The sequence below is a fragment of the Danio rerio genome, chromosome 8 (assembly GCF_052040795.2).
Source record: "Danio rerio strain M-AB ecotype USA chromosome 8, GRCz13ab, whole genome shotgun sequence".
NCBI lineage: Eukaryota > Metazoa > Chordata > Actinopteri > Cypriniformes > Danionidae > Danio > Danio rerio.
Genome location: NC_141028.1, coordinates 59,515,045 through 59,530,516, shown reverse-complemented (window position 1 = coordinate 59,530,516; position 15,472 = coordinate 59,515,045). Strand labels below are relative to the sequence as shown.

Below are 15,472 nucleotides of genomic sequence, written 5' to 3'. Positions count from 1 at the left end.
CCCTGTGGCTTGTACAGCACCTCTCATCAGTTGGAATACAATAACTTTAGCATAGATTATGGTGGAGACATTTTTATTTTTTTCCTATGATTACAGACATGTGCAGGAACCACCAACATTAATTAAAGCACGCTAGACCACACACAACCTAAAAGGTACACTTTCAAATTTGAGTTTATAAAAAAAAAAAAGCTGCTCTTTTTTTAGGTGTTTATTATAACACAGACAAAATATACATATATTTTAAACACTTTCAATAGTGTTTTATGAAGCCACAGCAATCGCGTCAGATGCAGTAGATTGATTTTAAGGCACCAGGTTAAACTTTCTGACCCCTTTACTGCACTCGCATACATTAAAAATAAAGGTGATGACTGAATATGGAGAGGAAGGTCTCAGTGTGACGTTCTCCAAAATTAAATGAAAGAATGACTTTGGTCTATTGAGGACAGTTTAACTAATTCAAGACATTCCGTCACCTGAACTCATCGAGAGTGAGACAGAGAAAATTAAAGTGCCCCCGCTTCTCTTCTCTAAAATGTTTAAAATAATGGTATTAAAACTGTTGATAGAGGTTTGTGATAAAGGAATTACAGCAGAGCTTATTAAGTTAGTAGGCCTGCTGTGTTTATTTGAAGGAAGACACAAGAACTTAGTTTGAAAAACAATCTATGCCGTTTATTAAAAAGTCTGTCAGGGTTTTGGTTTTGAAATCTAAATTTGTAGGATAAGTGGAAAATATTTAGGGCAGGCTTTTTATTCTCTTTATTTAGTTTATTCTGCTTGTCTATATAGCCCTGAAAGTTTCTTGAGCAAATATAAGTAAATAAACTTAAAATGGGTGGTGATGCAATAATAACCACACTCACCTTGGTTGACATCTCATTATGGCGGTGATGTGGTGATGCAGTTATCGTCACACCACTACTGAATAACTCTATTTGAAAAGAATTCATTAGTTTAGATCACAGGTGTCAAACTCAGTTCCTGGAAGGCCGCAGCTCTGCAGTTTAGTTTTAGCTAGGGCTGGGCAAATTTTTGTTATTTTTTTTAGGTTTTTTTTCGATTAATTCGAATTTACGTTTTAAGACGATTTCCTTTCATATTAAATCGAGATATCGCAATTTTTTTAAATAAAAATATTAGATGCATCATAATTGCACCAATGCGCTTTGGGTCACTCTCTGTATAAAGCAGGTCGCACACCAGAAGCGGCGCTCGGCGACGCGCAGTTCATATTTCAGCCGCGCCACAGAGCACTTGAAACTCAGACATGCAGTCAGGCAGCATAATACAGAGAGTGGTGCAAAGCCCATCAAATGATCGATATTTAAAAGGGGGAAAAAAGAAAAATGGAATAAATATATTATTTTATATTAGACACACATCTGGTGCTTGTATTTGCTCCTGCTATACGTCCACAACTTCACGCATTGGGTTAAATTAGGCTTTACAGTTTCCATGTTCAGTCCTTTACTTCTACTGTAACTAAGCAGCATTACAACCTGTCATTCAATCAGAAGACAAAGTCAAAGCCGAGCTGACAGCCAATCTTTCCTAGGCTCAGCAAAACTTGCAAAAAATACCTCTGTATTCCTGCAACTGCAATATTTACACAAATATTTCATATTCAAATCTTCTGCAACGATATTTAACTCGTGAATTTGTTTTACATTTATTTACACCTTGTTGACCAATTTATGTATGGCATGGCCATTAAAAATACAATGTTCCTAAACCAGATGGTTTTTCAAGTTACTTATAAAGAGAATGTTACTTCAGTCATGTTGCTGTAATGTTTTGAGAAGACTAGTAACACAATAAAAAAAATCGAAATCGTCAATCGGTCGAACTTTATAAAAAGCCTAGATTTTTTTTTTTTTTTTGCCTAGCCCTAGTTCCAGCCCTAATTAAACACAACTGATCAAACTAATTGAGTCCTTCAGGCTTGTTTGAAACCTGCAGGCAAGTGTGTTAAAGCAGGGTTGGAACTAAACTGTGCAGAAAAGTTTGACACCCCTGGTTTAGTTTGACTTAGGTGGTTTTGTTGGGGAGTAAATATAAAAGTGAAGTAAAGGGTCTTCTGGTGAAGTCTTAATAGTTTTCAGGTACAGAATTTGAATAATCAAATGTGACATACATTAGATGTACTGTCTAATAATAGGCGGTTTGTTTGCTGTAGGTGAACTACTATAATGAGATGATGGGTTTATGGGAGCCGCTGTTGGAGCCGCTGGACGATGAGGATAAAGACGGTTTTAGACCCTGGACTCTCGCACTGAAGGTTAGCTTTCATTCATGCATAATCTCATACTGACACGGCGTTCATGTAGGACTGTGCAATTAATCAAATTTCAATTAAAATTATTGCCCTCCAACAATAATGAAAAAAACAATAATTGAGATGATGACAATGATTATTGATTATTGTGTCATATCCTTGCATTCGTTCCCAATTTCCCAATGTAGACTTTTGTAGCATTGGGTGTGCTTGATTTATTTAAGTGGATTAAAGGACCAATTATGTATTCGGTTATGTATTAAGTTTCAGCTCAAAATGACACTCAAATAATGTTGTATAACACTCTGAAACTGACCCTTTTAGACTTTGATCCTATTTGTGGTGTTTAGGTGCCTGTCTCTTTAAATTCAAATGAGATTGTGCTCTTTTCAAAAGAGGGCGGAGCTGCAAACACATTGTGTCAGCATAGCAGCAGATTCAAAACTCTACTGGCGGACAGCTGCTTCTCACTCAGGGCTGTCTATGCTAATGAGGGACAGATGGTCTCTAGTGGGCGGGGCTTTTCCTTCTGATAACACGTACAAAGGGAGATGTCAGTCAAAGTGTTTCTGCAGACTGTTTTAATCAAGTGTGATAATAAACTAAATAAACTTTTACCATTAGAGACTGGCTATATTCACACACTGCTGCCACACAACTGTGTTTAAACTCATTCTAAATGCGACTTTTGCATAATAGGCCCCCTTTAAATGTATGGATAATAATAATAATAATAATAATTCCTTACATTTATATAGCGCTTTTCTGGGCACTCAAAGCTTTTCGAAGGACATCCTGGGATTTTTAACGACCACAGAGAGTCGGGACCAAGGTTTAACGTCTCATCCGAAAGACGGCGCTCACTGAGCAGTATAGCGTCCCCGTCACTATACTGGGGCATTAGGACCCACACAGACCGCAGGTTGGGCGCCCCCTGCTGGCCTCACTAACACCACTTCCGGCAGCAACCTAGCTTTCCCATGTGGTCTCCCATCCAGGTACTGACCGGGCGCAGCCCTGCTTAGCTTCAGTGGGCGACCATGTGAGAGTTGCAGAGAGCTAGCTGCCGGCTGTTTTTTAAAGTGTGTAAATCATAATAATTAAACTTCATCAGTCAGAGAGAGATGCACTATCAAATATAAAGAATCCGTAAGACATCAAACATTTCAATCTCTAAACCAAACGTAGCACAGCTATAAATTCTATCCTCAAAAATAATCGTTTTAAATAAACATGATTGCGATATTGACTAAAATAATTAGATTAATTTTCCATCATCAAGCAGCACTTCATTCATATGATAAATCATGTTATCTCCGCAGATGAAGAAGAAGCCGGTGGTCAGTTCTGGGGTGTCTGATGAGGTGGACGGCGCTGTGCCTGATTATAAAACGGTCATCAGCTTCACTAGTAAAGACCAGCTTAACGTCACCCTGTCCAAGTGTGGTCTGCACATGCTCAGTAATCTGGGAACGGTAGGTATATACATAAAGGGAACACAGAAAGTGTTTACTTCTTAACCATGAGATTAGAATGGCACCATCACTATCTATATTTATATCAATTTTAAAAACATACCTGTACAATTTGGCCTAATAATATTATGCTAGTAGTTTTATTGATTGCTTTATTTTCTAAATAAAACAGGGAAAATAAGTATTGAAGTCGTCCGCATTTTTCTCAGAAATTATCTTTCTAAAGGTGCCGTTGACTTTAAATTTCCACCAGATGTTAGTAACAACGGTCCCACTTTATATTAAGTGTCCTTAACTACTATGTACTTACATCAAAAAATTAATACAATGTACTTACTGTGTTTATAATGTATTTGAGAACACTTGTGGTGCTTTTGAGTTGGAATAGAGGTTGGGTTATGGACAGGCATGGGTAGGTTTAAGTGTGGGTTAAGGTGTAGGGAATGGTCAGCAGTGTATTTACAAATGTAATTACAGAAGTTAATTACAGATGTAATTGCATACAGGTATTTAATCAAGCATAAGTACACAGTAAATACATGTATTTACACAATAAGTACATTGTAACAAGCTATTAATGCCTGTGTAAGTACATATTTTTAAGGCCACTTAATATAAAGTGGGACCGTAACAACCAAAGAAATCCATAAATGCAAAGAAAACAAATCTAATTAGTTTACAAATGAAGTTACGCACAAAAAAATGAAATGACACGGGGGAAAAAGAAATGAACACATGAAGAAAGGGAGGGGTAACTGGGCAGTGAAAGCCCAGACAGCAGCTGAAATCTCTCAGTAGTTCTTCAGCAAGCCTCCGCCCTTCCTCAGTGTAAATGAATATCATCTGCTTCAGTCCAACATCTGCATTAGCAGGAGGATGAAGATGAAACCAGGGTGGACATTTCATTTGAGTTCAACGACACAATAGTGTTGAATTATGGATGGTTATTCATGTTTACGTCAGCATTTCTTCCGGAGACCTATTGTTTACATTGTTAACTATGTTACTTACGTTTTCATTGTAAAAAACAACACGTGAGACCAAATTAATTTTGACAAACTAAATTCATAAAGTGAGACCAAATGATTTTTTTTTAAATGATGTCTTTCTGTTTAAGAATGAACGGATATGACTTTATTTATTATTTGCTTTGCAGGCTTTTGCAGAGGCCGCTAAACAGACGGCCGAGTGCTTTCAGACAGATCAGACACCATTCGTGGTGAAGAATCGCCTGGGTTTGGCGGTGTCTGTGCTGCACAGCGAAGTGTTTCGACCCATCGGGAAGGAGTCTAAGGATCGTGTGGTGGAGCTCCCGGATGGAGAGAGTCTGAATTTGGACTATACCCTCACCGCCGAGTCCAGCGACCAGTTCTCTGCCATGACCAGCCTCAGTGCCAAAAACTACATACAGCCCAGTAAGACTGCAGCTCACAGATTTGCTCACGCACTCGTAAAAATAAAGAGAAATAAGGGTATTTAAAGTGATATATATTTAAAGCCGTCTTTCAGATGAGATGTTAAACCGAGGTCCTGACTCTCTGTGGTTGTTAAAGGGGTGGTCCACTATGATATCATATGGTAAACTTTAGTTGATGTGTAATGTAGCTGTGTGAACATAAACAGCATCTCTGAATGTAATAAGTTCTAAGTTCAATGCAAAGGGAGACCTTGGTTTTTACAGAGTTAGCTTAGCAAAGCCTACAATGAGCGAATTTTGGGGACTACAAAAAAATACTTCAGCCCCCTGTGAGATCACAAAAGTTTGTTACTGCGCATCCAAACTGCGCATGCTTACATATATTTACAAAGTAAATATACATAAATTTAAAATTTACAAATTTACATATGCACAGTACACATTAGGGGTGTCACAAAATCGTAATCGATCGAAATTTATGCTCAATTTCGATTATCGAATCAAAAAATAGAATCGTCGATGATGCCACGCCCCCATGTCATGTCAGCTTGTCTTGCCAAGCAGGTAAAAAACAGGCTTGTTGAAGTGCTTGTTAAACTGCAGAAGCAGGAGACCCGTCGACAGAACTTAAACCCTCTCCTCTTTCAATGAAGTCGCCGGTGTGGAAGCATTTTGGATTTCCAGTGAGTTATGTTGACAACGTTCGTGTTGTTGACAAAAAAACACAGTTTTGCAAGCTCTGCTATGTACGTATTAGGGTTCGTCCGATAGACAACACCGGCATCGCGATCCTCCGCCCGCCCCCGTTGCAAATCCGCTCGCGAAAAGTTCACACTCAGGCCCTGTTTACACTGTCTTTGTTTTTAAATGGCATTTTAGAACGACAACGATTTGACATCCACAGTGGCGTGTAGCATTTCTGAGCAGCCCTCCTTCCTCTCTACCGCTAAAAATGCACATCACGTGACCACACAGACACAGACGCACACACAGCCTTGCGCTCGAGACAGCAGGTTCAGGCAGTCAGAGGACTGCTTCAATCTTTCACTCACTTGTACTTTGTCATTTTAGCGAACACCTCAGATACTGTTGGCTGGTTCCTGTTGGTTGTGCGTCTTTTTTTACCGACGCCATTATAACGACACAGATCACTGCCTATTCACAAGACAAAAGTGATTGACAGGTGGTAATTATGTGTGTTACCTTTATTCATTTACTCTATGATTTGTTTATGGGTAAAACAAAGACCATGCAGGTCAGGTAGTTTAAACGGTAGGCTACAAATAATTAATTGGTCATTAAGTAATTAATTGATCATAATCGAAAATCGAATCGTGCCTTTAGAATTGAAAATGTAATCGAATCGAGAATTTGGAGGATCGTGACACCCTTAGAACACATTAGGGTTGGGTCGATAGACGATGCCATCGTCCATCACCGATGGCCGATAGACGTCACTATGCTGAGCCGGCGTTGCGATCCATGAAACTCAAATCTCTCTCTCTCCCCCTTCCTCTCTCAATTTTGAAGAGGAATTCTGCAAAATTTCTAAACACTGATTTCAGTTGTTTTCTTTTCCTTATGCTCAGCTCCAGTCGGCCACACGACCGCAAGTGTGATCCCGCTCATCAAAACGGGCCGGGGCATGTACAGCGTCATGCACAACGAGTCCCGCGTCACTCGCTTCTTCGTCTGTCAGATTTACACCGTCGAGGGCAGCAAATATGTCAAGATTCGCTCTCCCTTCCAGGTGAACATCATCTAAAACACACACACACACGTTTGTTTTTGTGAATTGTGAGGACATTACATAGGTTTCCATTGTTTTCATGCTGTACAAACTGTATTTTCTATTGCCCTAACCCCACCCTACTAAACCCAACCCTCACAGGAAACTGTACAGTTTTACTCTCTGTAAAAAAAACTCGTCAGCAATGTCCTCACATTTCACCACCTTCTTGTAACACCCGTGTCATACAGATTTGTGTCCTGATATGTCACAAAAACATGTACACACTCACTCACACACACACACATGTATTTGGTTATATTTGATTTATTTAGGACATAAAGTTGAACACCTGTATCACACACACATCAATCATGCATACACACTCAAACCTTCCGATTTCTCTCAAAATCAGAGCAGAAATGTTTTGACGTTGACATTAGATGACATTGTCTACATGTTCTGCTCTGATTTTGAGAGGAAATCCCGTGCCAAAGTTTTCTGTAATATTTAATAAATGTTTTATTTTGTATAATTGACCGTGATTGTTTGTGCTGCCGTTGTTTTTCTAGATTATCAACCACTTTTCAGTGCCGTTCCGTGTTTATGAAGGATCCGTGTTTCTGGGCGAGTCTCTGCCGACAGAGGAGTTCTGTGTGCCGCTGGGATCCTACAGGTCTCTTACAGCATTGTCCATATCTCTGCCTTTGTTCAGATGTTCAGCAGAATTTGGTTTTGCTTTCTAGATGATGCACCTCTCATTAAGTAATATTAATAATAATACAATTAATAATAGATTGTGTTATTGTTGTTATTTTTATTATTATTATATAATTCGTTTTAAATTAATATAATTTGTAATAGTTATAGTAGTATTTCAATTCCTTTATAAATAATAATTGTTGATGTTGTTGTTATTAGGACTTGTAATATTATAAAGCATATTATTTAAATATCGCACACACACACACACACATACATATACAATTGAAGTCAGAATTATTAGCCCCCCTTCGAATTTTTTGTTCTTTTTTAAATATTTTTCAAATGATGTTTAACAGATTCAGGAAATTTTCACTGTATGTCTGATAATATTTTTTCTTCTGGAGAAAGTCTTATTTGTTTTATTTCGGCTAGAATAAAAGCAGTTTTAAATTTTTTAAGCACCATTTTAGAGACAAAATTGTTAGCCCCTTTAAGCTATAGCTGCGTCCCAAATGGCACACTATACACTCATGCACTATGTTCTTATGCACTTACACACTCAACAGGATAGTATAAGTATGTAGTGTTGTCCCAAGTGGCACACTAATGTTTTTTTACTAAGCGGAAATTCAAACCATTTCCCTGATGACGTTTGACGTTTGCCAAATCAGTGAAATAAACGGCCGAATTATTAAATAATACCTGCCCTGAGTATTGCCGCAATCACCATCGGGAGGCGCTATAATCACTCTCGTAGGAGAATTTTACTTTCACCATCCAAAATAAATAAAGTTATTTAACATGTGCGTCCGATAGCTCCGCCCCTTCCGCTACGTAAGCAAACCTGCGGTCGTTGAGTGCGTGAAGTGTCCATCATTACACACTTCATTATATCGGCTGAATGAGTGCATCATCCGGGTAATTAAAGTGCACTTATTATTGAGTGAGTTTTCAGTGTGAACACACTACTTACACTTATTATACTACAAAATGGTGTAGAATAGTGCATAAGTATGCGATTTGGGACGCAGCTTTCTTTTTTGCTTGACTGTCTACAGAACAAACGATCGTTATACAATAACTTGCCTAATTACCCTAACCCGCCTAGTTACCCTAATTAACCTAGTTTAGCCTTTAAATGTCACTTTAAGCTGAATACTAGTGTCTTGAAGAATATCTAATCTAATATTATTTACTGTCATCATGACAAAGATAAAATAAATCAGTTATTAGAAATGAGTTACTAAAACTATTATGTTTAGAAATGTGCTGAAAAAAAATCTGCTCTCCGTTAAACAGAAATGGGGGGAAAAAATAAACAGGGGGGCTAATAATTTAGACTTGCTGTTTTAGTTAGGGCTATCTATGATTAATAATAAAAACAAAATAATATTCGTAATCACTATTACATTGTTATTTAATGTCATTATTTCATTTTCCTGTATTATGTCTTGTTTTACTTTTATTCTTAATACATAAATATTCTTAATGTGCATTATTATTTTTATAAGTAGTAGTAGTAGTAGTATTGGTGTTGTGTATTCTACTTTAAAAAAGTTTGACACAGATAAAATCTTGAAGTGGTCTAAGAGAGACAGCAGAATGCCCTTAATGTATTGTGATGTGTGTGTGTGTGTGTTTGTTCAGAGCTGAGCTGAGTCTGCAGCCTGTGCCTGATGGCGGTGAAGAGTACGAGCACTCCGAGAGCTTCACCTACACTGAGGTTGTCCAGAAACCCGGAAAGTGTCTGGAGAAAAACTGCCATCTGCGTGGTGACAGCGCCCAGATTCTGAAGGTCAACATGGTTCCTCTTGCGGACACAGTGACGTCCCACAGCAGCGAGGAGGAGTTCGATAAGCCCATCGTACTGCATTTGTGGCCCACCGTCCTGCTGCGCAACCTGCTGCCCTACCCAATTACTTTCAAGCTAAAGGTGTGTGTTCTGGCCTGTTAAGAGCTGATCACACCAAACAAGCTGTTTCATTCTGAGAACACGAGGTGCACCGCACTGCCTTATTTTGTTGACGAGAAAAAAAGAAGTGCGCTGCGCTTTTTATGTTGCTAGGCAACCACTGAATGCTGTTGTTGATATTGTTACAATCGTAACATTTGGTAATATTGTGATATTCACGATTTGTGAAGTCTTACAGCTCCGATAACTCAAAACAGCGACCGCTAGTCTCTTCTCTGTCTTTAAAAGTCTCTGTAGTCGTTTCGACAAAACAAATACTGATGTCACACCAATGGAAAACCCGGATCTGCTTTCATTTGATCGGAGAATAAAGAAGACGCAGCTGACGTAGCGAGATTTCATTTTTTATTTATTTTTATTTTTTATTTATATATTTTTTCAGCGCACTGGCAAAAACACTAGGCACAGCATGTGGTTAAAACGAGGGGCCTGGAGGGGTGCATAAGCATATCTCAAAACACTGGCAGCCATTAGAAAACCATTAAAAAATGCCACCACTCGACTTAAACACGTTCGGTGTGATCAAGGCTGTCAAGTTGCTGTCCTCTGTAATCATTATACATGCCTACTGCTATAGTATTGCACGACTTGATTCTGATTGGTCAGTCAGGACATTCCAAAGTATGTTATATTTAGGATGAAATGCATTCAGGAGGTTGTTATCGCAGAATAAAGCCTGACAGACTAGCATCTCAATGCAAAGGAGAGCACTGCTGAGTGACTGAAGAGTGTTATTCAGTGAAAACAACCATTCTGGATGTACTTTATCCCACTTATTACACAGCTGCTTGGCACAAAACATACAAATTAGACACAAAAGATTATCCTGAGATAGTTTATTCGTTCTTTAATTAAATGCAAAGCTAACTAAAAGGAACACAGCTGATGGAGTATACACTAACCTCCGCAATATTCAGACACAAGATGGAGCAAAACAGTCAAAAATACAAAGCTGACAGAAATGAAAACAGCTGATGGAGTATACACTAACCTGCGCATTATTCAGACACAAGATGGCGCCAAACAGTCAAAAACACAAAGCTGACAGTAATGAAAACAGCTGATGGAGTATACACTAACCTGCGCATTATTCAGACACAAGATGGCGCCAAACAGTCAAAAACACAAAGCTGACAGTAATGAAAACAGCTGATGGAGTATACACTAACCTGCACATTATTCAGACACAAGATGGCGCCAAACAGTCAAAAACACAAAGCTGACAGTAATGAAAACAGCTGATGGAGTATACACTAACCTGCACATTATTCAGACACAAGATGACGCCAATTAGTCAAAAACACAAAGGTGACAGAAACCAAAACAAGTTGAATGAAGCATAAACTAACCTACATTTTATTCATTCACAAGATATCGATAAGTAGTCAAAAAATGCGGCATGACAGACAAGCAGATACATTTAAATATGGATGTGTTTATATGAATGTGAACGTATTTACTGGCGGTCAAGATGATTCGAAGAACCCAGATGAGCCTGCGTTATTTAGAGGTTGTTATCTGGCAATAGCATACCTTGAATTGTCACCACTCACCAATCAGAATCTAATATCTCAGACATCTGTGAAATAATCTGCAGTAACAACAACCCTCTGGATGTGCTTTATTTATCCTTTACATACGTTTTTAATATTTGATTGTCATGAAATATTGTTAACTTCTGCATGTAACAGTCATTAACAGTATCTTGTTTTGTTGACAGGGCATCGGAGATTCCCCCTCGGTGTCGCTGAAGGAGGGCCACTCATCCCAGATCCACACCGCCATCATGGACTTCTCCGTGTTGGATCTGAGGCTGCTGGGATACTTGCAGCAGGACTGGGAGTCTCAGTACAGCCTCAGCAGTGAACAAGACGAGATCAGCTTCATTAAGTTTCGCTCGCTCGCACGTGAGGAGGAGACTGAGAGCCGGCCGGAGCTGGACATCGCTATGCATGTGAAGAAGGAGGAGGGTCAGGTTGTGCTGGCCGTACACTCGCCGTACTGGATGGTGAATAAAACAAGCCGACTGCTGCAGTACAAGGCGGATGATATTCATCGCAAACACCCCAAGGATTACGACATGCCGCTGCTCTTCTCCTTCAAGCCACGCAACTTCCTGCAAAACAACAAGGTTTGGAAGAAAGTTTTGTTTTTTCTGTCTGGCTGACATTAGTGAGGGTTTTTTCTGGTTAACTTTTTTTTTGTTTGTTTATTAAACATTCAAATAATAGTAATAATAATAGTACAAATAATAAATTAAAATAAATTGTTTAATTGTTAAATTCCGGCTGACAGGTTCTTCCTGATTTATCGCTTTTTTTATTTTTTTAAACCTTCAAATAATAGCCAGACATTATCATATTGCATTGTTAAACATATTTAACACTATATCCAACCGGAATATTACAAACAAAATAAACAAATAATAAAGTTAAATAAAACTTTTATTATTATATATAAACAAAGTAGTAAAATAATTATTTAAAATAAATAAAAGAAACATTTTCAAGCAGAATATTCAAAACAATTTAGTGAATAAATTAATTTAAATAAATAAAACATTTTTAAAATCCTGGCTGACATTATTGACGGTTTTCCTAATTACACTTTTTTTTTTATTAAGCATTCAAATAATAGTAATAAAAGTAATAACAATGATGATAATAAAAGTTAATAGTAGTAATTAAAATTTAAATAATACATTATTTTTCATGTTTTTTTTTCTGGTTTTCATGTTTTTAATACTTTATTTTTCCTTATTAAACCTTCAAATAATAAACAGACATTGTCATCTCGCATTGTCAAACATATTTAACTCTGTATACAAGCAGAATATTACAAACAAAATAGTAAAAAAAAATCAATAAAAATAAAACGTGAAATAATATTAGATACAAACAGTAAATACAAAATAGTGCAAAAAAGGTTATATTAATTAAAATGAATAAAACATAAAATTATATGTTTCCAAGCACAATATTACAAACAAAATAGTCTAAAATTTTTATTAAAATAAATAAAGTATTTTTATAAAGTGCTGACCGACATTACTGAGGGGTTTTCCTTTATTGAGGGTTTTCCTGATTACTACTTTTTTCTTTATTAAATCTTCAAAATAATAAACAGGCATTATCATCTTGCATTGTTAAACATATTTAACACTAAATCCAAGCAAAATATTAAAAACAAACAATACATTTATTTAAAACAAATTCCAACCCAAATATTACAAACAAAATAATATATATATGTATTTTTTTCGTTATTAAATCTTTAAATAATAATAATTTTAATAATTAAATAAATTAAAATAAATAAATAAAAATCCTTTACTGAGGGTTTTCCTGATTAATGCTTTTTTTACTTCATTAAACGTTCAGTTAATAATAATAGCAATAATAATACTAATAATAAAATAATACATTTACATAAATAAAAACTGACTAAACCATTAAATAATAATATTAATAATACTAATATATAAATATGTATGTATATAACTATATATATATATATATATATATATATATATATATATATATATATATATATATATATATATATATATATATATATATATATATATATAGTTAGTTCTAGTTTTATAGTTATATACATACATATTAATATATATATATTAATATTATTATTTAATGGTTTAGTCAGTTTTTATTTATGTAAATGTATTATTTTTATTAGTAGTATTATTATTGCTAAAATAATAAATAAACATAATAAATTTACATAAATAAAAACTGACTAAACCATCAAATAATAATAATATATATATATATAAATATGTAGATATGTATTAATATGTAAAGTAATTCAATTACTTAATTTAATTACTTAATTTAATAGTTTTTTTCTGTATTAAATCTTCAAATAATATCAATAATAAACTAAAATAACTTTTTGATCTACTTTAAATGTTGACTACTGTATATCCAAGCAAAATATAATAAACAACATGATACAAGTAAATTAATTAAATATTAGGATTTGACTGTGTGAAAGTTGTCAAGTTTCCGTTGCTTGTTTATGGCTGTTTGTGATTGTGTCGCTGCTCTGTTTTCAGATCCGCCTGATGATCTCAGAAAGTGAGCTGTCAGATGATTTCTCCATCGACACTGTCGGGAGTTACGGAGATGTCAAATGCAAAGGCAGACAGAAGGATTACTTGGTGAAAGCTCTTTAAATAAAATAAATATTAGCTTAATATAGCTTACTTTAGGACATTTTTGGAGCAAAATTAAAATCACAGCATTAAATATGGCACCTTTGGGTTAAAATACTAATTGAAAAAAATGATAATATATATAATTTAAAAAGTAGTCATTTGTTTAACTGTAAATAATGATAGATAGTATTTCTTCAATTTAACTATGCTTTCCTTTTACATACAGAAAATACAATTACTAATCATTTGGATTGCATACATGCAAATAATACACAACTGAATACACAACTAAATATGAGCAAAAAAATGCACAAATCACAACATTCACTATTGCACCTTTGGGTTAAAAACCACATTCTAATTCATATATCATTCCTTCATTCATTTTCTTGTCGGCTTAGTCCCTTTATTAATCCGGGGTCGCCACAGCGGAATGAACCGCCAACTTATCCAGCAAGTTTTTACGCAGCGGATGCCCTTCCAGCCGTAACCCATCTCCGGGAAACACACACACATTCACACACACACTCATACACTAGGGACAATTTAGCCTACCCAATTCACCTGTACCGCGTGTCCTTGGACTGTGGGGGAAACCAGAGCACCTGGAGGAAACCCACGCGAAAGCAGGGAGAACATGCAAACTCCACACAGAAACGCCGACTGAGCCGAGGTTTGAACGAGCGACCTTGCTGTGAGGCGACAGCACTACCTACTGCGTCACTGCCTCGCCCTCTAATTCAAATAATTTTTTATTATTTTTTGTTTACTGTACAAAACGACTATTTGTTTTAAAGATACTATTTATTTTATATAACGACGTTTTCCAATTATATACAAATAATGCAATTACTAAAACTTTTGAATTACAATGACAACTGAAAATGCTCAATTCCAAATGTAATAAATGCTTAAAGCGTAAAATAACTCTGGATCAAAGACCACTTTAACAATCCGATCAATTCACTATAGATCAAATCTAAGCCGATGCTTCATGTATTTCAGATTCAGATATTATTGTTTTTAAGTTACAATCCAGCTACATACCAACTGATTCTCATTAGAGTATTAGTAGACTGTAGGATTAGGATTAGTGTAGTGTTGACATGTACTTGCAACCCATCAAAATAAAGTAAAATCTTCTTTTTCCACTTAGAAATATGTCCAATTACAGAATCAAAATACCTTGTTGACTTTACCTGAATATGTGCTGCCTGCTTTTTAATGTTAGGTGGGAGTGAAGATCGATGCTAGCAGCTTCAGCTTGACACGTTTGGTGACTTTTCTGCCATTCTACATGCTGGTGAACAGAACCAAACATGTGATTCGGGTCTGTGAGGAGGGGCAGGAGAACTGGACAGAAGCCCGACCCGGACAGGTCTGGATATACAGCTCGCTTTATTAAATAAATACTTTAAATCTTTGAATTGTGACTTTAAGTTCTTCTGTTCAGGCTGCTGTTCCATTCTGGCCAGAAAGAGACTCAAAGAAGCTGAGAGTGAAGGTGGAGGGCAGTCAGTCGTCACCACGCGCCTTTGACTTCCACCAGCCAGAGAACTGCCTCCTGCTGCATCTGGACAAAAGCGTGAGTTGCATCCGCCGTCTAAATGTGGTTGTTGCAGAGGTTAGGAGCCATATATGAAAACACTCGACCTCCTTTAGTGGACTTTGCTATTTTGTGTACTACCAGAAACCCTGAGTTTTGACATCTTA

General features: G+C 36.4%; 1 protein-coding gene across 5 annotated transcripts in view; it reads left to right on the top strand.

Annotated features, from left to right (window-relative positions):
• vps13a (vacuolar protein sorting 13 homolog A) overlaps nucleotides 1-15,472 on the top strand; it is a 99,911-nt gene that overhangs the window by 50,251 nt on the left and 34,188 nt on the right. For all 5 annotated transcript variants that reach the window (XR_015496903.1, XR_015496902.1, NM_001118893.3 and 2 more), the window contains 10 exons: nucleotides 2,183-2,284; nucleotides 3,604-3,756; nucleotides 4,913-5,171; nucleotides 6,763-6,923; nucleotides 7,475-7,578; nucleotides 9,255-9,540; nucleotides 11,300-11,710; nucleotides 13,658-13,762; nucleotides 14,991-15,137; nucleotides 15,213-15,344. Coding sequence is in view for 3 of the 5 variants with exons in the window: in NM_001118893.3 (NP_001112365.2) it covers nucleotides 2,183-2,284; nucleotides 3,604-3,756; nucleotides 4,913-5,171; nucleotides 6,763-6,923; nucleotides 7,475-7,578; nucleotides 9,255-9,540; nucleotides 11,300-11,710; nucleotides 13,658-13,762; nucleotides 14,991-15,137; nucleotides 15,213-15,344 (1,860 nt within the window). In the remaining 2 variants the exon portion in view is untranslated. The remainder of the gene's footprint in view (nucleotides 1-2,182; nucleotides 2,285-3,603; nucleotides 3,757-4,912; nucleotides 5,172-6,762; nucleotides 6,924-7,474; nucleotides 7,579-9,254; nucleotides 9,541-11,299; nucleotides 11,711-13,657; nucleotides 13,763-14,990; nucleotides 15,138-15,212; nucleotides 15,345-15,472) is intronic.